General features: G+C 37.3%; 1 protein-coding gene across 19 annotated transcripts in view; it reads right to left on the bottom strand.

The window, feature by feature from the left end:
* The window catches only part of EIF4G3 (eukaryotic translation initiation factor 4 gamma 3), a 355154-nt gene that overhangs the window by 101847 nt on the left and 229494 nt on the right, over nt 1-23813 (bottom strand). For all 19 annotated transcript variants that reach the window (XM_059376541.1, XM_059376540.1, XM_059376533.1 and 16 more), the window contains one exon: nt 20639-21478. In XM_059376541.1, coding sequence (XP_059232524.1) covers nt 20639-21478 — 840 coding nt within the window. The remainder of the gene's footprint in view (nt 1-20638; nt 21479-23813) is intronic.

The raw sequence follows: 23813 nt of genomic DNA on the forward strand, positions 1-23813 counted from the left end.
ATATATTTTTATCCCCAGGGGTACAGGTCTGTGAATCACCAGGTTTACACACTTCACAGCACTCACCAAAGCACATACCCTCCCCCTTCTCCCAAACCCCCTCCCCCCAGCAACCCTCAGTTTGTTTTGTGAGATTAAGAGTCACTTATGGTTTGTCTCCCTCCTAATCCCATCTTGGAAGGAGGTTTTAATTTTTTCCCCACGATCCAGTAACAAGAATGAGATGGTCTAGGAGTACCTAAAATTAACAAATCAGCTAAAGATCTTGTGGCCATATAACCACCAGATAAGAGACCCTGAGTTACACACACACACACACACACACACACATACACACACACACACATATATATATATTTTTTAAAGAGACCCTGAATTATAAAAAGTCTCCCTTCTAGCACTCTAGTCTTCTGGAATATAATATGAACTCCTTAACTCTAAGACTTAAGATGAGTGTGTCCAGAGTCTGAGTCTCTGGACTGAAGAGACACAACACTATGAAGAGTTATTAAAAGTAGACACTTCAATAAAAAATTAAAAAAAAAAATCTTAAAAAAAAAAAAAAGTAGACACTTCACAGGGCGCCTGGGTGGCTCAATGGGTTAAAGCCTCTGCCTTCAGCTCAGGTCATGATCCCAGGGTCCTGGGATTGAGTCCCACATCTGGCTCTCTGCTTAGCAGGGAGCCTACTTCCTCCTTTCTCTCTCTCTGCCTGCCTCTCTGCCTACTTGTGAACTCTGTCAAATAAATAAATAAAATCTTAAAAAAAAAAAAAGAGTACATACTTCACTACTGGTAAGGGAAGGGCCTCCTTACATTGTCACAGGGTTGTGTATAAAGAGTAGAATGTTCCAATAATGGAACTTCCAATCAGAATTCCCACACTTAACACCCAGTTCTAATCTCTTCTCTTTCCTATCATTTTTTCACATTCTTTCCCTTTTTTGGATCCTGGTTTTTAATTCCTAGAAGCTGGCATTAAATCATTCTGATTACAATATATTCAAGAATTTTATTTAAAGTTTCTTGAGGCTAGGGATCCTAATCTGTCTTTTTTTCTTCCATAGATCCTTATGAGGACCTAGGAAAATCTGATGATTCTTCTAAGAAACTGGGCTACAGCAAGGAAAAAACCCAGCGGAGAGAAGGTTAAGTTTTTACAATGGAGATGTACGTGAAGACGAAAACTAACAATTGGGATAAAATACATAAGAATGATGGGTCACCTAGAGATGTCAACAAAAAGAAACACTAGGGAGTAAGTCAGTCTGTCACTGTTTTCCAGCCATCTTCTCAGGGGTTACTATCTGAAATGTAGGAATGCTTGGTGATTATGCTACCCTTCATATTCCCTTCCCTTCGTATTTCCTTCCCTTCTCTGACTTCTTCAACTAAGTTAAAATAGTAAATAAAAAATAGTATATAAATACAAAATAGTAAATTAAAAAAAAGTAAAATAGTAAAACTGGTCTGTTCAGGGTCCAGCGCTGGAACCAAAAAAGGAAAACAAACTGAGGGCACCAGAACAGAATTCCACCGCAGACAGACAGACATCTGTAACACAACTAACATTTTTTTATTTCCACGCTGAATCCCTACGTTGTACATCTGAAACTAATGTAACACTGTATGTTAACTGGAATTAAATTAATGTAAAGTTAAAAAACATACTTTTTTACTTCCAGCTTTAACTTTACATATTGTGAAGGTAAAAGTCAGGCTGTAGTTTTGTACATTTTTTTATTTTGGTTTGTTAATCCTTTTAATGTTCTCAATAATTGCTTTTTTCATTATATGGGTCTTTTTTCCTAATTCTTTTGTTTTCTATTTTTTTTTAATTTCCCTATTACCTTTATTATTTCCGTTAGGTTTAATTTGTTCTTTTAAAAATATCTCAGCTTTGTTTTTGTTTTTTAAAGATTTTATTTACTTATTTGACAGACAGAGATCACAAGTAGGTGGGGGAGGAGGAAGCAGGCTCCCTGCAGAGCAGAGAGCTGGGGCTCAATCCCAGGACTCTGGGACCATGACCTGAGCTGAAGGCAGAGGCTTTAACCCACTGAGCCACCCAGGTGCCTCTCTCGGCTTTGTTGAGGTAAAACCGACAAATCCAATAATAAGACATTTAGAGTGTACATTGTGGTGATCTGATAGACGCACACACTGTAGAATTCCCTTCACCTAGTTCATTAACACATCTATCACCTCACATATATATTTGGAGGGGTGCAAAGAACATCTAAGTTCTTTTTTCTTTGCAAGTTTCCCTTACACAATATGATACTATCAACTATAGTCACCATGTTTTACATTAGATCTCAGGCTTTATTCACCTTACATAATTTGTTAATTGAATAGCTTCGTCACATGGAGGCTGAGGTCATTAATTTGAGACCATTTTTCTCTCCTACTATGTGCATTTAGTGGTATAAACTGCCATCTAATATCTATATTAGTAGTTGTGATACACGGAACAATGCACTGCCAAAGATGTCCATGTCCCAATCCCTGCACCCTATGAATAGGTTACATGACAAAAGTAACTTTGCAGATGTGATTAACTTAAGGGATCTTAAGATAGGAAGAGTCTTATATTGAATTAACCTAGTGGACCCAATGTAATCAAAAGGGTCCATACAATTGGGTGGGAAGCAAGAGAATCAGAGACATATGAAGATGTTATGGTCCTGGCTATGAACATGAGGAAAAGGCCAGAACCAAGAGGAATATAGGTAGCCTTTAAAAAATGGAAAAAGCCAGGGAACAGATTCTCTTCCAGAGTCTCCAGAGAAAATACATTTTTGTTACTATTTCAAGTTTAGTCCAATGAAACTGATTTTGGATTTCTGACCTCCCAAAATGTGACATAATAAATTTGTGTTCTTTTCAGTCAACAGGTTTGTGGTCATTTGTTACAGCAGCAACAGGAAATGAGTATAAGCACAAATTTTGATTTGGGTTTTATTTCCACCCAGTTGAGAACACTTTATAGTTTCCCTTTTTACTTTCTCTTTTACCCCTGGGTTATACACAAATCTGTAATTTAGTTTCTGAATATTTGGGGGATTTTTCCAGAGATGTTTTTCTTACTGATTTCCAATTTAAATGCATTGTGGTCAGAGAACATACCTGCTTTGACTTGAATCCTCTGAAATTAAAACTTGTTTATAAGTCATAATATGGTCGATCTTTGTAAATCTGCCATTTGAACTCACGTGTCTGTTGTTTGTTTTGTATCAATTAGGTCAAGTTGGTTGATTGTGCTACTGAAGTGTTCTATAGACTTACTGATTTCTGTCTACTGTTTCTATCAATTATGTTTCTCTAATCAATTAGGTTATGGATGTCACTACTTTTTGAACATGTGAAATGCAGTTATAATAACTGTACTCAATAATTATTCCGTCTGCTAATTCTAACGGCTATGTCAGTTACAAATCAGTTTTGATTGACTCATTTTCTCCTCATTACGGGACCTGTTTTTCCCATAGTTTCATCAGTCAATTCTACTAATCATTTGAGAAGAAATAATATCAATTCTACACAAACTTTTCTAGAATACTGAAGAGGAGGGACTGGTTACCAACCCATTCTATGAGGTCAACATTACCCAGATGTCCAAATATGAAAATTATCAGAAAAGGCTAATATCCGTCAAAAAACCTAAATAATATTTTATCAAACCAAATTCAACAATACAAAAACAAACAAACCCACCCTACTTCAGAGAAATTTTATTTTAGGAAAGCAAAGTTGGTCTATTATTTAAATATCAAGTAATATAAAGCAAGTAGTTAACAAAAGAAACCATGACTGTCTCAAGATGTGTAAGAAAAAAATTCAATAAAATCCATTTCTATCCCTGATTGAAATAAAAAATCTCAGAAAATTAGGAATAAAAAAAATTCCCTTGACCAAACATTCAAAAACTTACAGCTAACGTCATACTTAATGGTGAAAGATTGAATGCTTTCTTTCTGAGATTGGGACCAAGATAAGAATGTTTACTTTCACCACTTCCAGTCAGTACTATATTGAAGGTACTAGCTAGGGCAATAAGTCATGAAAAAGAAATAAAAGGTGCCTTCAGTTAGAAATGAAATAGAACAGTCTTTGTTCAGGAATGACAAGAGTACTTACACAGAAAATCCAAAGAAAGTGCTACAAAAAAATGCTAATAAAATGAGTAAATGAATTTTAGCAGGACTGTAATGTAAGAGACTGAAAACTCCATTGTATTTCCATACACTAGTAATGAAAAATTAAAAATTGAATGGAAAAATACCATTTATAACAGCATTTAAAGATAAAAATTTGACAAAATTATGAAAGACTTGTACATTAAAACCTTCAAAACACTGCTGAGAGAATTAAAGAAGAAAAACTGTGATGATATGTCATGTTCATGAGTCAGAAGATTCAGTATTTTAAGATGTCAATTCTATCTATAGTATTCAACACAAATCCAATTAAATTCCCATAATGACATCAAGAGTTGCATGCTCTACTGACTGAGTTAGCCAGGCGCCCCAACCAAACGGCTTTTTTGTATTAAATATTTAGAAAACGGATTCTAAAACATATTTAACTGTACTAGAATTAAGATAAAAAACTTAATAAGGAATGCAAAAAATTAAATTATCATAAAAAAGTAAAAAGACTTAGAATGGCCAAAAAAATTTTTGAAAAAGAATAAAGTTGGAGGACTTAATACTATCTCATTACATGAATTATTATAGGCCTCAGAAATCATGACAGTGTGGAACTGGCATCAAGAAAGAAAACTAGATTAAAGGAAAAATAGAGAATCCAGAAATAGACCCACATATAATATATATAACATACTTTGGGAAAAGGTTTTAAGAAAATTCAACAGAGAAAGGACAGCCTGAAATTCTCACATATTGCTGGTGGGGCTGTAAAATAGCACAAATATCTGGAAAATGGTTTGTAGTTTCTTAAAAAGGTCAAAACATACATTTACATAGAACCAAGCCATTTCACTCTTACGTATTTTACTCAAGATATTCAAGAGAAATTACAAAATATATCCATAAAAAGACTTGTATACAGATGTTCACAGAACTCTGCTCTAATAGCTCCAAATTGCAAACAACTCAAATATCCAATAGGTGAACAAACTGTGGCACATCCATAGCATTATCAGTAATTTTTTAAAAAAATGAGCTACTAACATATGTAACAATATGGATATATCTCTTGAGTAAAAAAGCCAGATCAAAGTTTATGCTTTCTGATTTCATTTGTACGACATTCTAATAAATGCAAACTATAGTGACAGAAAGCAGATCAGTGCTTGCCTTTGGAATGGAGTGAGGGTAGTGCAGCTCAGAGGGATTTATAAAGAGGTATGAGGAAACTTTTTGGGGTGATATTATGTTTATTAGCTTGATGGTAGTAATAGTTTCATGAGCATATATGCAGATGTCAAAACGAATACAATACTTTAAAAATATATATGTTAATTTTATGTGAATCACACCTCAAAGGTGTTAAAATGGTTCAGGTTGTTTCTTAAAAAAAATTAAAACGGAAGTATATCCATGTATCTATTATGAACCTGCTAAAAAATGATAAGTGTCTTTAAAAGACTTTGAAATAGCTTGTGTAGTATTCTTCCATTTATAAAAAGAAATATATATCTGTACACCCAAGTACATCCCTTGGGGCTCCCAAGGGCTGTTTTTTCTTCCTGTTGTTGCTTTTTATGTTTTCTTTCTTTAAATGATAAAAGTATCAGTTGAAACAAATATAAAGGTAACACCCCCCTTTCCCCAATTAATTACTTCTAGTGGCTTGAGGTAAACAACATTAACACTCTTTGGTATACAGTTGGCCATCCCTTAAAGACTCATACAAATAATCATAACCAAATACATATATTTATTTTCAATGGAAAAATAGTCATACTAAAATTATTTTGCAAAATGCTTTATTTTCCCTTAATTTATTATGAAAATCTCTCCAGGTTATCACAGTTCTATCTCATTCATATATTAGTTGTAAAATATCCAGAATAAATTTGTATAATTCCCTTTGAAAGATATTTTGCTATTTTCCTACCAGATTTACCGCCAAAAAGGTAAAAGTTAACCCTTACACAAATACATGAGTGTTGTATTTCCTCCCTTCTCACAGGTAACTTGGTATTATAGCTAAAAATGGTATTTCTGGGGCATCTGGGTGGCTCAGTGGGTTAAGGCCTCTGCCTTCGGCTCAGGTCATGATCTCAGGGTCCTGGGATGGAGCACCACATCGGGCTCTCTGCTCAGCGGGGAGCCTGCTTCCCTTCCTTTCTCTCTTTCTGCCTGCCTCTCTGCCTACTTGTAATCTCTGTCAAATAAATAAAATCTTAAAAAAAAAAAAAAACCAAAAACATGGTATTTCCCACTTAATAATGGATGAGCATCTTTTCTTTCTTTTTTATAGGGGGCCTATTTGTTCTTTCTTTTCTATGAATTTTTATTTTTGTTAGTTACTCAATCTTCTTTCAGGTTGTTTGCTTTCTTATTTTTTTTAACTCACAGGTACTCTGCAGACAGGTTAACCTTTTACATACCCATTGTCCTGTTTCTTTTTGCCAAGATAAAATTCAGAATTTTATAATGAATTTTCTCTAATGAATGCATGTTGTTTTTACAAACAACACCAACACAAAAACTATGAAAGAAAACATGCATTTTAATTATTCTGAAATTAAGGCAAGGAAATTTGATAATGACTCAAAAACTTAAGAATGTAGAACTTTAAGATACAAAGATTTTTAAATGGATTCACTTGGGGGAGGCTGGCTGGCTTGGTCAGAAGAATATGCAACTCTTGATCTAGGTAGGGGTTGTGTTGTAAGAGTTTAAGCTCCATGCTGGGGGCAGAGATTACTTAAATAAATAACACTTGAAAAAAAAATTGATTCATTTGGATGAGAATAAATCCACTACTAGCAATCATCTACTTCACAATCGTTAGGACCACATGTTCCCCTAGTTTCTGAAGCATATCCAACCTAGGAATTTATCTTCTATCTTGCAGGACCACTTCCTGCCCCACCAGCACTAAAAATTTTACCACGAACACATTTAATGAGTCATTGCTATTCTAAGGCAATCAAGGACATGACACAAGTGAAGAATCCAATTATTAGAGTTTGAGCCCTTTGAGGACAAGGACTGCATCTTTCTTTTTGGTCTCCTTTGTATATCCACCATTTAATATAGCACCTAATCCATGGCAGATGCTCACTGAAAATCTGTTAATGAATGAACTCCGTGCAAGCAAAATTCAGCCCAAAGTTAATGTCTCTCCATAACACTAAACACTGGTTCAGTCTCCTGTGCATTTGGAAGTATTGCATTATCTCCATTTTGGAGATGAGGAAACTGAAATACAGACAGATGAACTCAATTGCCCCAAGCCCAGAAACAGTAACCACTGGAGCTGGAATTGAAGCACAGATGTAACTGAAAAGTCCTTGGGTTCTCAACACAACACCCTCTTAACTCTGGTTTGTTCCTGCACCTTCTCCTCCAAATTCCAAATTCATTTACATTTTGGTTAAGAAGACTTTTATTCTGTAGCAGGAAGAGGATAAACAAGGGAGGGCAGTGTGAAGAACAGTCTGTCTATCACCACTACTGCATAGTATGTCATAAGGAAAATAAAATGGTAACGTGACGTTAAGGAAAAGATCTGTTCCTAAAAGCCAGCCGACGGTCCATATGCAATTCTGTCAGCAGTAAGAGCAAAGATGACTCCAATAAGGCCATCAGCATATTTTCTAAGTGTCTGTATTTTACTGCTCTTTTTGCATTAACCTAGGCATTTCTGCATTTTAACAAATGCTCTTGTACCACCACTACCATAATCAAAATAGACTACAACTAAAGGTTTAAGTCCAGCACAGACGAAAAATTGTCAATCGCTACAGCACAGACAAGACACTATAGCACAAACAGCTATGTTTCTGTTTACTCAATGCTTTTCACCTCTAAATACAACACTAAGGCTCACTGCCTTGAAAATTCTAGAAAGTAGATTAAAAAAAAAAAAAAAACACCTTCCTGTTTGATCCATCAGTGAGACCACATTGCCAGTGCTTTGCAAAATGCCCAAGATCACAGAAACCTTGATTTGGGAGAGCCACAATGCATGATAATATACATCCTAACAGATGTATTTCCTCATTTCTTCATCTTACTGCATAGATTTACTCATCTCTCTGTAAGATCACTGAGTTCCCAAATACTGTCAAGTGACAGAGTTATTTTTAGGTGTTAAGGGTCAAGGAATTATCAGAATGGAAAATTCTGTGAAGACAGCCATACAAAAAAAACTGTCAACAGGTTCTTTAGCAAGGTGAAGGCTGAGAAGTGAGCATCATGACAACAATGTGGGAATTAGCACCTATTAAACAGTATGAAGGACTGGCCAAAACAAAATAAAATTAGGGAGAGCTGGGAATTCGGCCTTAGCTGAAGGCTTAACCCGAGTCTGGATCTTAGACTTTTGAAACAACTGTCTATATAACTCTTGGAAATTATTTTCTGTGGAAGACTGGAGTTTCCAAGAAAAGTCTCAAAGCAGAAAGAGCTGTGATAGTTGGGGCAATCCACTAGTCTATGAAATGGACTTTCTAGAAAGGAAAGCAGATTGAACAGTTGGATGGATAAGTGAAGGGGATGGACAGCTGGAAGGACAAGAAAGGTCAAATTGTAGGAGTCCTTACCCAGAGTGACTCAACAGAGGCAAAAATACACAAGAACTTAGCTAACTAAGAACTAAGGAAATGCAGAATCATTACTTATAGAACACCAATCCCTGATGTGTTTCATCCATTAATACTGACATTGCGCTCTCAGCCCAGTCAGGTGTTCCATATTTGTGACATCAGACAATGCCCCTAGAATGGCTACTACAGTGGTGCATTCACTATGTAGCTGAGAACACCCTCTCAAACTCAGGTAAGACATAGCTACTGTAAAACAATAAGATAGAGTAAAAATAATACAAAGTTCAGACATAAAATACATCAAAACACAACTGGTTTTTGGTTGTACTCCCAACATTCTTCCTAGTCTGGTACTGTTGATTATGATATTTTTGTTGAAATCTATTTCCTATTGTCTAAGCTATAACTTCCCTAACTAGATTCATTTCTAGCTTCAGGGTTTCCTAGCATTTACTTCTAAGGCTGATGCCTCTGACAGATCCTTTTCTTTTTTTCTTTTTCTTTTCTTTTTTTTTTTTTTAAGATTTCATTTATTTATTAGAGACAGAGATCACAAGTAGGCAGAGAGGCAGGCAGAGAGAGCGGGGGAAGCAGTCTCTCTGCTGAGCAGAAAGCCCAGTGTGGAGCTCGATCCCAGGCCCCTGGGACCATGACCTGAGCTGAAGGCAGAGGCTTTAACCCACTGAGCCACCCAGGTGCCCCCCTCCGACAAATCCTTATATATACTGGTGACACAACCACTCGAAGTCCTATTCATTTTTTTAAAATAGCTTTATTGAGAAATAGTTAATATACTATAAAGTTCACTTTTTTAAAGTATACAATTCAGTTGTTCATAGCTGTAATGGAAAAGTCTTGCCACTTTCCTTTGTAGGGAAATTTCCTATTGTGTGTTTCCTTTACCACTTGGAACACTTCTGACACTTCTTGTCATCAAATATATGGGGTTTTCCCCTCCATAACAAGCAATTCTCCATGACACTCACTGGATGTCCTACAATTTAACTCAACTCAAACATTATCAACCTGAAGATGTCAGATCCCACAGGTTAGGGCTCAGTTCTACAAGATTTTCTCCTCACTCCTACTTCAGATGCCAATCGAAAGCCCAGGTGGCCAATCAGTATAGCTCAGAAGTTCCAAAGACCACCCTCTCCTCAGGTTCGAAAACATGTACTTGCATTTACCCGTTGAAGATATGATTACCAGTTTAAAAGATATAAATAATCAGATGAAGAGCCAGATGAAGAGGCGTAAATAGACAGGGCGAGGTCTAGGAGGGTCTCAAGTGCAGAAGCTTCGATCCTTGGAGTTGGGAGTACATTAGTTGTTACTGGTGTGGACGTGGTTGCCAGCCTGGAAGTTCTCCAAACCCCCTCTCTCTGAGATTCTACGGAGGATCCCTCACATAGGTATGACCAAATACTAATTCTATATGCAGTCCCGTTCTTCTCTCAGGAGGATGGGGCATGGGGCTGAAAATTCCAAACTTCCAATGACTTGTTGGTCTTTCTGGTTACCAGCCCCCATCCAGAAGCCATCCAGGAGCCTACCTAAAGTCACCTCAGTAGAACAAGAGGATCTTAGTACTATCGCTTAGAAATTTACAAGGCTTTTAGGAGCCATCAGTGGAGGTAAAAGACCAATATTAGAACAAGAGATGCTTCTAGTGTTCTTATCCCTTAGTAAATTACACGGGTTTTAGGAGCTCTGTGCCAGTAATGGGTGACAGAGACCAATATATATTCTCCACTGGAGTGCCTGGGTGGCTCTATCAGTTAAGTGTCTGCCTTCAGCTCAGGTCATCATCCCAAGGTCTTGGGATTGAGCTCCATGTCAGATTCCCTGCTCAGCAGAGGAGTATGTTTCTCCCTCTCCCTGTGCCCCTGTTCTTGTGCTCTCTCTCTTGCTCACTCTGTCTCTCAAATAAATAAAATCTTCAAAATACATACATACATATCTACATCTATATATATTCTATTATTGCACAACAGCATATTCACAGAGTTGTGTGACAATCACCACTATCTAACTTCAGACACTTTCATCCCCAAAAGAAAGCCTATACCCACCCTCCCTAGCTATTCAATCTCTGACAACTATGTTTCTATTTTGTGTCTCGAAGAATTTGCCTATTCTGGACATTTCACATAAACAGAATCAAACGCTATGTGGTCTTCTGTGACTTTTTCACTTAGTATGATGTTTTTAAGGCTTATCTATGTTGTAGCATGTATCCATACATCATGCCTTTTCATGGCAGAATAATATTCTATATTATACACACACACACCCCATTTGTTTATACATTCATCAGCTGATGGGACTTTAAGGTTGTTTCTGCTTTGGGACTATCCTATTCATTTTTTTCCCATTCGTTTTTTTCTCTCTGCTTTTCTTCCTAATTTTCTACTCCTGACCTAAACAGGAAGTTAATGTTATTTGTATCATCTCCTTAAATACATGCCTAAAGTTTTTCAATGGTACAGATTTTCCTGGTAAAATACACTGTTCTAAGCATACCTCCTGCCTTCCAAATGACAGCAGAGGTCACCACTAGAGGTGTCTCGCCACTGGGAAGGTTAAAAGATATAATGGGCACAAAAGCCTCTAATCAAATTTACACACACAGAAGGGACTATTGTGAAGGACTTTCCACCATTTCATGCTCATGATTTAAGAACTTCTGAGATGGTATCATCTTATTAAGCTTCTCTTCTTTGGAATATAAATTCCTAAGGACAGTGATAACGACAACCATTTATTCTGTGTAATATTAGTAGAGTTCAAAGGGAACATTTGGTCCCTTAATACTAGCTGAAAATAGAAATAATATTTAACATTTACCGAGTACTTACTGTGTGTCAGACACTGTGCTAAGTGTTTTACATATATCACATTTTATGTTTACTAGAATTTTATGAAGTAAATACAATTATCATCTTAAAATTCTGGACAAGAAAAACTCTGAGGTTAAGAAACTGGCCCATGAGGGACGCCTGGGTGGCTCAGTTGGTTAAGAAACTGGCCCATGGTTACAGAGACAGGGGAAAGGCTAAGGTGCAGGAGTGTCTGACTCTGTTGTTTTGATCTTGACCACTACACTTTATTGATAATGTTGAGATTAACCAAATACACGAAAAGTAATAAACAGATCCTATGCATATATATTCAGAAGATTGCTCCTATAACTAAATATAACAAGACCTTGTAGTAAAAAGTGAAAGTGTAGAGTTTGTTTTGAAGGGGAATACCCCCCAGTGCCACCCAACATCCTAAAGGGTTTAAGCAGAGATAAATAAGGAGTGGCAAAGTCAGATCTGTATTTTTAAGAGATGACTGCCAGATGGAGAATGGATGTGAAGGGGGGCAAAACTGGACATGTCAGGGACACGAGAGGTCATAACGCAGTGAGAGCACTAAAAGGAGAGGAGGAAACAAATTCAACAACCATATCAGGTAAAAATCAGAGAACCTTGTTAAATGATTACACGGGGAAGATGAGTAACTCAAGGAATAAGTCCATCGACACTGGCTTCAGGATTTTAGCTTATGTAAAGCCTGTGGCATTAACTGAGATAAAGGAATAGGTTTAGGGAACTAGGTGATTAGTCAGACAGTGGACATGTTAAATCTGAGATGGCTCTGGGATTTCCAAATGAAGATATTTGGCAGGCAACAGGAAACGGAAGATAGAAACTCAGAAACAATTATGAGTATAGAGATAAAAATTTGGAGGTCATCTGCATATACCACTGGGAGCCATCTACCATCAGAGTAGATAAAATCAACCCTGAAGACTGTGTTGAATGGTGACAGAATGAGAGCATGACCCAAATATAACGAAATTGTTTTGAATGATGGAACGGTTCTGTATTTTGACTGTGGTAGTGATTACATGAGTTAATGTGTCTGTCAAAATCCACAGAAATGAATGCTAAAGGGAGTGAATTTAACTACAAAGAAATAATATGCAATAAATCTTACTAAAGGAAAAAAAAAAGCAGAGAGCCACGAGTACTGTCACATTTGGTGAAAAGACCATACAACAGCATGCTGGGGGCAGAAAGCAGATGATGTTAGTTGAAAAGTAAACAGAGAAGGAGCAAAAATGATTGACTGTTCTTGGGAAGCCTGGAAGAGACAAGGAAGAGCCGAATTTCAATGACAGCTAAGTGGACGTGTTGGACTGAGGGTATGTTTTCACTAGGAGGTAGACTTCAGCAGATTTACAATGACAAAGAAGTCTATGGGAAGGCAGTGAATATATAGGAGACTGCAGGGGACAACTAAGAGACTCCGGGGAAAGTTTGGATGGAGTCAGACTGGTAGTTCTAGCATAAGGTTAAAAAAGGCATACTTAGGGGCGCCTGGGTGGCTCAGTGTTAAAGCCTCTGCCTTCGGCTCAGGTCATGATCTCAGGGTCCTGGGATCAAGCCCCGCAAGGGGCTCTCTGCTCTGCAGGGAGCCTGCTTCCTCCTCTCTCTCTGCCTGCCTCTCTGCCTACTTGTGATCTCTGTCTGTCAAATAAATAAATAAATAAAATCTTAAAAAAAAAATAAAGGCATACTTAATGCACTCAATATTCTACAAAGACACAAAGTCATCTGCTGAGGGTGAGGAGGTTTGGGCTGAGTATAGGATTTCATATAGGAATGGCTGGGCAGAGAGCATGAATTGGTAGATATATCTACATTCACAGTGGCAGGCATTGTCCAATAGTACTCTGCCTGCTGGAATTTAAGAATAGGGAAGATGGGGTAAAGCTGACTAACGTTTCGCAAAAGGAAAAGTTGGTAGGAAAACCACAGATTTTTTTAAGAGGAGAGTCCAGATAATCATTCTCCTCCACCTCTGCTTAAATACTTGAAGACTACAGCTCTGTTCATGTGACTTAAACATAAAATCTGCTGCCTCTCCAACACTCCTTTCCCTGATTATTTTTATGTCACTTAAAACATTCTAACACATGGGGCACCAGGCCAGCTCCATCAGTGTAGCGTATGACTGGATCTCGGGATTGTGGGTTCTAGTCCTAGGTTGGATGTAGAGATTACTCAAAAATAAAATCTTAAAAAACAAACAAACAAAAAAACCCTTTTTAACATACTACAAGGGCAGAGATCTTCTGGATTCTTCAGTTCTTGGAAACCTTGAGTGCCCCTGACGACTGACTCATAGGAGGCCCTCATTAACTATTTGTATAGTTGAAACAGGTGGGCTTCTACATTTCTCTCTGAATATGGGTCACCAGCCGCTAAAATTCCAAAACATTCAAAGAACTTTACCGCAATATGGAAAGTATGTTAGAAAAAGTAACAGAAATGTGAGGTAACAGGCGGCTTGAGCCTCTGAGAAACCAATTTACCATTGCATGGCTTATTTTTTGTATCAGCAAAATAGGAACAATTCTATCCCAGGAATAACTACTTAAGTCATAAGATTAATGCCTGAGAAAAGGCTCTGTAAAAATTAAGAAAGTAACACAACTTTATTATGACTGCAGCAAAATTAGCAAATATGACTAATACTAATACAGCAACAGTAAATAGGAAAAAGAAATATATTGAAGAAATGTATTTTGGACCCCTTTTTGCACTAGTAGGTAAAATTTTCTTGTCAAAAGTATTAGAAACAGTTCTCAAGACTACCATGTGCAAGATGGAGATCAGCACTGGGAGAAGAAAACACTTTTAGCAAGACAAGGTTTTCCTATCGAGAGCTCTCTTGTCCAACAGAGAACAGCATTTCCTAAGCTGTCCGGATTACTCTGTATGGAGGCAGGTAAGCACAATGGTTTTTTTTTTTTTGAAAGTATATTAGTATGTCTGGGGAAAAGTGGGCTGAATTCTGAACAAAGAATCCATGTCTACTCATGGAGATATATAGGACTATGTTTATTAATATCCAATGAATGAAACTTTTGAGACTCATGTTGCAAAGAAATCAACTACTATAAATAGTAGGAAAGTGTATATCATACACAGATGAGAGATCATACAGGGGCTTGCCACAAGGCTTGGCACTTGAGTCTGTTAGTACATTATACCATTTGGTGTCTGGGCTCATTCTGCAGCATATAAAAGAACTTGAGGGGCACCTGGGTGGCTCAGTTGGTTAAGTGTCTGCCTTCAGCTTCAGATTATGATCCCGGGGTCCCAGGATGGAGCCCTGCATTGGGCACTCTACTCACTGAGAGTCCACTTCTCCCTCTGACCCCCAACCCCTGCTCATGCTCTCATTTGTTCTCTCTCAAATAAATAAATAAATAAATGAACTTGACCCAACCCCAATATTTTCCAGAAAATGCTTAAGATTTCACTGTGAAGAGCAGTAAGAAAGTAGGAATCACACGGCAGAAATGTACCTTTCAGGCAGCTTTGTTTCAACTATTTTTATAAATAAGGTGAGGAAAGTCAATCATTTTGATTTATTTATTCCTAAGGATCACTCAAACTCAAGCTTCTGAAAAAGGGAGCCTAAAGCCTATGTTTTAAAAAGTGCTCTACTATTTTGATGGATAACATGGAACCAGGAACATGTAAGAAGTCCTGCACATAAGGCTTCAGAACATATTTTCTGAGAAACTAAAGGAATATGAGAAACTAAATTATAAGGGTATAGATTAAGGGAGGGATTAGGCTGGCTTGTGGGAGATCAAATCACAGGTGATCTGTATTTAGCCAGAGGAACTAAATATTCCAGGATGTTTCAAATATTTCTTAGAAGGTGTAAGTTGAGCAAGGCAAGAATAAATTTTAGATTCCTAATTCTTCTTTTTTTAAAGATTTTATTTATTTATTTGACAGATCACAAGTAGGCAGAGAGGCAGGCAGAGAGAGAGGAGGAAGCAGGCTCCCTATAGAGCAGAGATCCCGATGTGGGGCTCGATCCCAGGACCCTCGGATCATGACCCGAGCTTAAGGCAGAGGCTTTAACCCGCTGAGCCACCCAGGTGCCCCTAGATTCCTAATTCTTGCTGCTGACCATCAGATCATGGTTTTCACATGGGACTCGTGTTAGTCTACCCAAACTGAAAGGCTTTTGTTTTTTTGTGCTTACTTATGTTTTATTTCTTTAAAGGCACTACGAATTATTCTCACAGGTGAAAATCAATCAAGGATTACTACTAAAATATATTTTCCCGAGTTAAACTATGTTCCTTTTATGCTGAAGTGAATCAAAGCCAAAAGAGAGAACAGCAATGTCACTGGCTGTATGGATCAGTATTTTATTAACACCCACAAAACACACAAATGTACCTCCATTTGAGAAACAAATCTCTCGTCTTGCAACCTACAGAATCTAGAAACCATCCCTCAACCTTAGCTGAGATTCCAAGAACATAAGGGAAAACCCTGGAAGCCACATAAACAAGGTCTGTTGTTGCTACTACTGTAGTCACTACACTACCGGGGATATGGGACACTATGCCAGTCTCTAAAACACAGGAGTTTACGTTTTAACATCAATGTGGAGATGAAAGATCTTGGATCCCAGTGAAGTGAGGACTTGGAATTGAGGTTCTCACAAAAAGCCCTGAGACTCCAGGGGCGCCTGGGTGGCTCAGTGGGTTAAAACCTCTGCCCTCGGCTTGGGTCATGATTCCAGGGTCCTGGGATCGAGCCCCACATCGGGCTCTCTGCTTAGCAGGGATCCTGCTTCCTCTCTCTCTCTCTTTGCCTACTTGGATTCTGTGTCTGTCAAATAAATTAATTAAAAAAAAAAAAATCCCTGAGACTCCAAACAGAGTGAGAGCCTCAGTGAAAAGGTAGTTAAAACAATAAAAGAGAACAAAATAAACCAGTGAACGAACACAGAGTAAAGACAAGAAAGGATGCTTGGTTTCACCTAGGTGGAAAGGGACTGTAGTCATCTGAAAAACAGTATCTACAGGAATGCTTTCATACGTTGCTTGGAATATGGAAGGAGATTTAGGACACTGAACTCAGATTAAGGTCTAGCTAATGTTTTCCTCAAGACACGTGGTAAGTAAAGCAAACACAAACACGCTTTAGGATTACCTGCCCACAATGTACATCCAGGAAAGTTTTGCTGAAGAGGAGGTCATAAAACAATTTTTTAAAATATACAAAGAAACAATGTACTATGAGCAAGAGCCAGAAGACACAGTAAGTTGAAAGATCTCCCTCTGCCAAAGGAATGTCAAACAATATTTTTATATCAAACAGAGATAATAAAAAAGCTAAATTCATTATTTTCAAAAGAAGCGAAAAGCTCATGTCACATAGTATGCACCTTACATTGTACACACATTCAGGAAATTATATAAAAATGAACTGCTGGATGAGGAGTCAGGAATGTTTTTCCACAAGTTCTGAAACCCTTTTTTTACCCAACAAGTACACAAAAGCCATAATAAAAACCCTAAGATTTCAAGAAATAGTCAATTAATAGAGATTTCTGCACATTTAATTATTGAGGTGATCATATGAACTAAGTAATCAAAGGTCCGGCCAATCTCTCAGGCTTTTCAGAGTACCCTGAACATAATAAACACAATTATCATTTCACAGGGCTTGCTCTTCGACACTTAAGTATTCAGAATTGCTGCATTTTGTTCCAGTCAGAAATATGATCTAGAATAGTTTCAAGAAAATGTTTTCCAGCACAAGTTAAGAAAAAGGACTATATGCCTATGTCTGATGTTACAGCTTTAAACAAGTATCTTTACGCCAAGGTAGTCTTCTTATGCATCACACCTGTCAAAAGCAAATGTGTTCTGAAGTGAGCTTTAAAGTGCTTTATCCTGAGGCAGATGCAGTGAGACCTATTCTCAAAAGTTAACAACAGGGGTGCCTGGTGGCTCAGTCTGGCTGAATATCAGATTCTTGGTTTTGGCTAGGGTCATGGTCTCAGAGTCCTGGGATGGTGCCTGATTGGGCCCTGCACACCGGGTAGAATCTGCTTGTCTCTCTCCCTCCCCTCTGTTCCTCTCCCCCCTCTTGGCTCTCTTTAAATTAATAAATATATTTTTAAAATCAACAAGAGGGGTGCCTGGGTGGCTCATTCGGTTAAGCAGCTGCCTTCAGTTTAGGTCATGATCCTGGGTCCTGTGATCGAGCCCCACATTGGGTTCCCTACTCCTTGGGAAGCCTGCTTCTCCCCTGCCTGCCATTGCCCCTGCTTGTGCTTGCTCTCTCCTCTCTTACTTGCTGTGTGTCAGATAAATAAAAATCTTTTTAAAAATAAATAAAAATAAAAGTCAACAACAGAAGACTGATATCCAAACCAAATTGTTATGATTTAATCATCTCTCAAAGTAAACAAGATATTGAATGAGTAAGTGCAAATAAGACTATAGTCATTGGGAACAGAACACTTCAAATGGATAGATCTTCAAGAGTAATGATAATTTAAACACTTGTACAGAAATGAGAGGGCTAAAATGTTTTTGGTAGCTTTATACTTTAAAAAATGCTCTTTACATGGGTTCTTCAGGTTCATTTACTTTGAATTCTGAAGAGTATAAAAAATCAAGGGATATCACAGAACTTCTAGTTCTTTTAGTACATATAATACAATTATAGATTTTAAAAAATCATAAAACCAGAAAAGTGTCAGGACACTTTACTTCCCAACATCACCAACATCTACCCTCACCCCTAAATCATGCAGAAGACAGTTCATTCTTTTCTAGCTATCTTCTGGTTGCTGCTGAAGTATCTATATTCTCTCACTAAGCTGCTAGTGACATATATTACTAATTCCCAGAGGACTGACATTTAAAAAAAAAGGGAACCATGATATGAAAATTACTTGCGCTAAAATCTGTCTGTCCATCTACCCCTGGGCACAGACTTGCAAACATCAGGCCACCTAACTGACATACTACTTAAAAACACAATGTCAGGAAATGAGTGGAAGTAGGAGTTTGGTGTGGGCTTGGTTTTTACTTATTTCAGGATTCAGGTATGGTTTGTATCTCTGACTTGTATTCCCTATGATTATTTTGTTTTTCTTTCTGTTCCTTTTTTTTTTTGTTTTGTTTTGTTTTTTTAAACGTTTGTCTTCAATAGCTTCTCCTAATTTTGGAGCTACCACATCCCTAGCTGTTGGATGACAGCTCACAGGTAAGCATGTGAAAGGAGACAAGGAAGGGTCAAGCTACTCTTCTCCAACAAAGGAGGGCTCCTTGGGGGGCCTTCACCTGTAGCCACATCTAAACTGTTTTTTTCATAAAGCCCCAGAGGTCATCTACCCACCAAGAAAGAAGGTTCCTGAAATAGTGATGATACTGTGAATTCTGATCCATTGGAGGACAATCTCTTAAGAAAACAGGTGACTTACAAACTTTATGATAAATACTGCCTTTCTCTATAACCTTGCAATGTTGCACTACGTTGAACTAGATGTCCTTCTGTTCCAAGGAACCAGACAACCTCCTAAGAAATTCAGGAGGAAACTGCCTCAAAAACTGAGCTGTATGGGAAAGCTGTATCTTAAAACTAGGGATCAGGTTTTTGATTTCCTAAGTTTCCCTATGGATTAGACAGCTCAAAAAAGACAATTAGCACCAAGGATGTTGATGACTAAAACCTCCCCACCCAGTGCAGTCATCAACATCCTTGGTACTAATTGTTCTGGGACAACTGCTGGGGGAGCATACAATTTTCTAATTGTATAAGTCTACCTGGGAGAGATACAGAGGGTAAATTTTACTGCGTGGGGCCACTACTGCACCAGAGGGGCTAGCTGACTTATTAAAAGCCATATGGACTAATGACTCAAGTTGATAAGCCTCAGATAATTTTTTATTAAAATTATAAAAATTCAGGGGCATCTAGGTCAGTTGGTTAAGCATCTGACTCTTGATCTCTGCTCAGGTCATGATCTCAGGGTTGGGAGATTAAGTCTCTAAGCTGGGCTCTGTGCTGGGTGTGGAGGTTAAGATTCTCTACCTCTCCCTCTGTCCTTCCCCCACACACCCCCCAGTCACCTGCACTCCCCTCTCGCTCCCACCTCTTTGCCTCTCTTAAAAAAAAGGGACAGCACCTGGGTGGCTCAGTTGGTTAAGTGTCTGCCTTTAGCTCAGGTCATGATCCCAGGGTCCTGGAATGCAGTCCCAAGTCAGGCTCCCTGCTCAGCAGGGAGTCTGCTTCTCCCTCTCCCTCTGCCCCTCCCCCCAGTTCCCCCTAGCTCATACTCACTCTCCCGTGTTCGCTCTCAAATAAATAAAATCTTTAAAAAAAAAAAAATGACAAAAGTCCAGTAATTCCTAAGTTCCTAAGATCCTGTGATGCTACATTAAATAAATAATTTTGAACTGGGAAGAATAAAATACTTTGAAAATATTAATGATAAAATTAGTATTATAAGGAAAAAATGAAACCTCTAAAGGAAAAAATGAAGAGCATTAAATTTCTCTTTGAATCAGAGAGGGCCCTTTCATTTTTCAGAACTAGTTATAAACTTCGATGTTGTCACTGCTATTTTTCTAAATCCCAAATCAACTAAGCAATGAAGTCCTTTATGTTTAGGATTGATGGGGTTCTAATATTTTGAGAAGATAGAGTATGCTTGTTTTAATTGGTTTCCAGCCCCAAAGCTACTAAATTAACCACTGAGGAACTGATTCATATGAACAAGGCAAAAAAATAAAAATAAAAACAAAAAACACATGTACAGTGACATATACCTTGGAGGCATTTTGTATATTTGAAATTTCATTTGCATTTTTAGACAATGGAGTAACTCTTTTGCAGGCTGCACTAAAACATAAACACACCATTGAAGAAATCAGACTACGAATGTCAGCGTTCATTTGATGTTTCTGGAAGTCAAGGAAAGTATCCAATTAAAAAATAAGTCAAACACTGCTTCTTTTTCATGTTCAGCAAGCATACAATAATTAATGGCACAGCAGCTTACCTGGGCTGGGGCTCTTTCTTGAACTTAGGCTCTGAGCATCCATAATCTCTTCTGTTTGTCCATCTGCTTCTACCTCTATTTTGTTCTGAATCTCTTTTGCATCTTCACTAAGGCAAGTTCTTGTGCTCTCATCCTCTTCTAAGACCCTCTGGACTGCGGTGGGAACACCAGCAGTACTAACGTTAGAAGCAGCAGCAGGAACAATGGCTGGTGTGGGAGGAGGAGGAGCTGGAGGAGTTGGAGGAGATGGAGAAAAGGAAGGAACTGTGGAAGGGGTAATGGGAGCCGGGACACACTCCACTTTCATTTCTTCTGGGGCATTTTCCAGAATCTCCAATTCGAGAGTCAACGGCAACACCTCCTGTTTTACTATTTCCACAATGCTCTCTGTGGCTGGTAATGGTTCAGTAACTCCATTCATTTCATTAATTAGATTAGTACTAGCAATCAGTGGAATATCATTAGGTGCTACACTACAAGATTTCTTGCATATATCATCATCAATTACATCTGTTGGTGATGGATCTGATGTCTCTGTGCAAGATACAGGGCTGGGTACAGGAATTGTGTCTTCTTTTGAGGAAGAGAGTTCACACCTGTCATCTACAGCAGTGGCAAATATTGGCTGGCTACTAAGAGCAGCAGAGGTGGGGGAAGCAATTGTACTTCGAGCAAGTGGAGAAACAGTGGTAGGTGATGGAGGCAGAGGAAGCTCTGGCATGGATTCTGCTGCAGTTGTCTCTGATGTCTGGCCTGCTTGTTCTTTCTTCTCTCCACTAAAGACTAGCCTAAGAACTGGGGAAGGAGACTTTAACACTGGATCGGGTTTTGGCTTCTCTTCTGGGGAAGAAAAAAACAAAAGAGTAAGAATAATCTTAGATCAGAGATTATATTGTATTATTTTGTGCTGGTTCTTTTAATCTCTTACCCAAAATCATGGTGAACACAAGAAACACCAAATTATTAGACTTACTCTATCACTCTAAAAACACTGTCATATTTTCTGGTTATAAATAGTGTTACTTGGTCACCAATAATTTTAAAGTTTATTTTGGAGTAAAAGAAGGAATCAACAATTAACCAAATAATTAACTCAAGAATACAACAGAAAAGTTCATCAAAACTGAAGCTAAACCATCCAGAAATGGGAATGGGGCTTTATCTTGCTCCCTATAGAATTTTTTTCTACCAAGGATACACTACAGTGGCAGAACAGATCAAGAACAAATAAGAACAGATTAAATTATTGTAGACTGGCATTTGTATTTTATATATTTCTGCATTTAGGAGAATTGTTGTAAAAAATATGTATTACATATATAAAAAACTTTTAAGAGAAGCTATCATGGTATCATTTATTATTGGTATAATTTATTATATGTGAAATCAAGTCCCTGAATATAAAAATTCAAATTAAGTTAACTTCCATTTTTCAAAAGAGGCAGCATGTATATAACCAGAAATAATGTGAAAATATAAAAATGAAAATTTATCTTGTAAAAAAATTTTTCTGGGAGAAACTGAAGTTAATATTCAGATTATCAAGTCCAATTAAGAAACACAATATATACATCTGAAATACTTGAGAATATATAAAATGTATCTGTGTATAGATGAAAAAGAAGAGAAGAAGAAGAGAGAAACTGATGATCACAATAAAGGTATACCAGAAACATGTAAGAAACTGTAATTCATGAAAATTTCCATATTCTAAAATTCTAGGTAAACTGATATGTGATTCATTCCAGGGTCGATGAAGCCAAAGGAGATTTAGACTGGTTTCTACCCTGATCCTTCTGTAGCAAGATAATTAGGCTCCACTGGAAAAACAGATATTCATGAGTATGTTCAACAACAAAAATTTTAAGCACTACTAAAAGACAAGTTTAAACTGAAAGAGACTTTACTTTCTCTGCTAATCTATATGTATCAGTGAAAACAAGTCTTTACAATAAATTATTGTAGTGAAGTTTGTCATAGAAAATGTGCTCTGTTAATCAGGAAAACAAATGGTAAATATTATCATTAAGTTGTTCAAGGATAATTCATCCTTTAATATCATTTATCATTCATCATTCATTAACCACTTTTGCTGGCCTTAAAATTCATTTTAATTTATAGGTGTAGTATCCAGTGCTTCTTAAATTGAACTCTACCTGTTCACTGTACAGGAGAAATAGGATCATTAGGCTCTCACTGTCAAATCCCTCAGACTAAGTTGTCAAGGCAAAAGACAAAAATATTTCAAAGCAATCTATTATATGTATTATATATATATATATAAGAAATATAAGTACACATTTATTAAAATATCACTTGCAAAAATTATTTCCAACTCACTGGAGTAACTGCTACAAGGGTCAACCAGATTATATGAAAGCACTGTGAAAGCACATCAGAATAACACCTTTTTTAAACACTGAATGAAGCAGTAAGTAGTAAAAGAAGTAATGGTAAAATAAAATAAAATAAAAGCAGTAGATAGTAAAGAGTGATTCTCAATCTAGTAAGTTTGTCAATTCTATTATTAATTTTGAAAAATAAAATTTCCAATACCAAAACAAAAGCAGACCTAGACTGAAATTTCTATATAATCTTGAGAAAAATCTTACGAAGAAAAAAAAAAACAAACCTATTTTGAGAGGTCCTCATTCTGAAATAAAACTCCTTTAATTCATTCAAGTTTTAATACAGAAAGCTGAAAAGTATACATAATAAATCTAAACAAATAACACTGATTTTATCTGAAAAGTAGCAAGAGTATTAAGAGTATGCTTTCCAAAAAAAAAAGGAGTATGCTTTGCATAAAATTAGTCAAGCAGAGAAAGACAATTATCATATGATCTCCCTGATATGAGGAATTTGAGAGACAGAGTTGGGGTTTGGAGGATATGGAAGGAAAAAATGAAACAAGATGGGATCGGGAGGTAGACAAACCGAAAAGAGACTCTTTTTTTTTTTTAATTTTTTATTTTTTATAAACATATATTTTTATCCCCAGGGGTACAGGTCTGTGAATCACCAGGTTTACACACTTCACAGCACTCACCAAAGCACATACCCTCCCCAATGTCCATAATCCCACCCCCTTCTCCCAAACCCCCTCCCCCCAGCAACCCTCAGTTTGCTTTGTGAGATTAAGAGTCACTTATGGTTTGTCTCCCTCTCAATCCCA

Source organism: Mustela nigripes, chromosome 14, assembly GCF_022355385.1.
Source record: "Mustela nigripes isolate SB6536 chromosome 14, MUSNIG.SB6536, whole genome shotgun sequence".
Lineage (NCBI taxonomy): Eukaryota > Metazoa > Chordata > Mammalia > Carnivora > Mustelidae > Mustela > Mustela nigripes.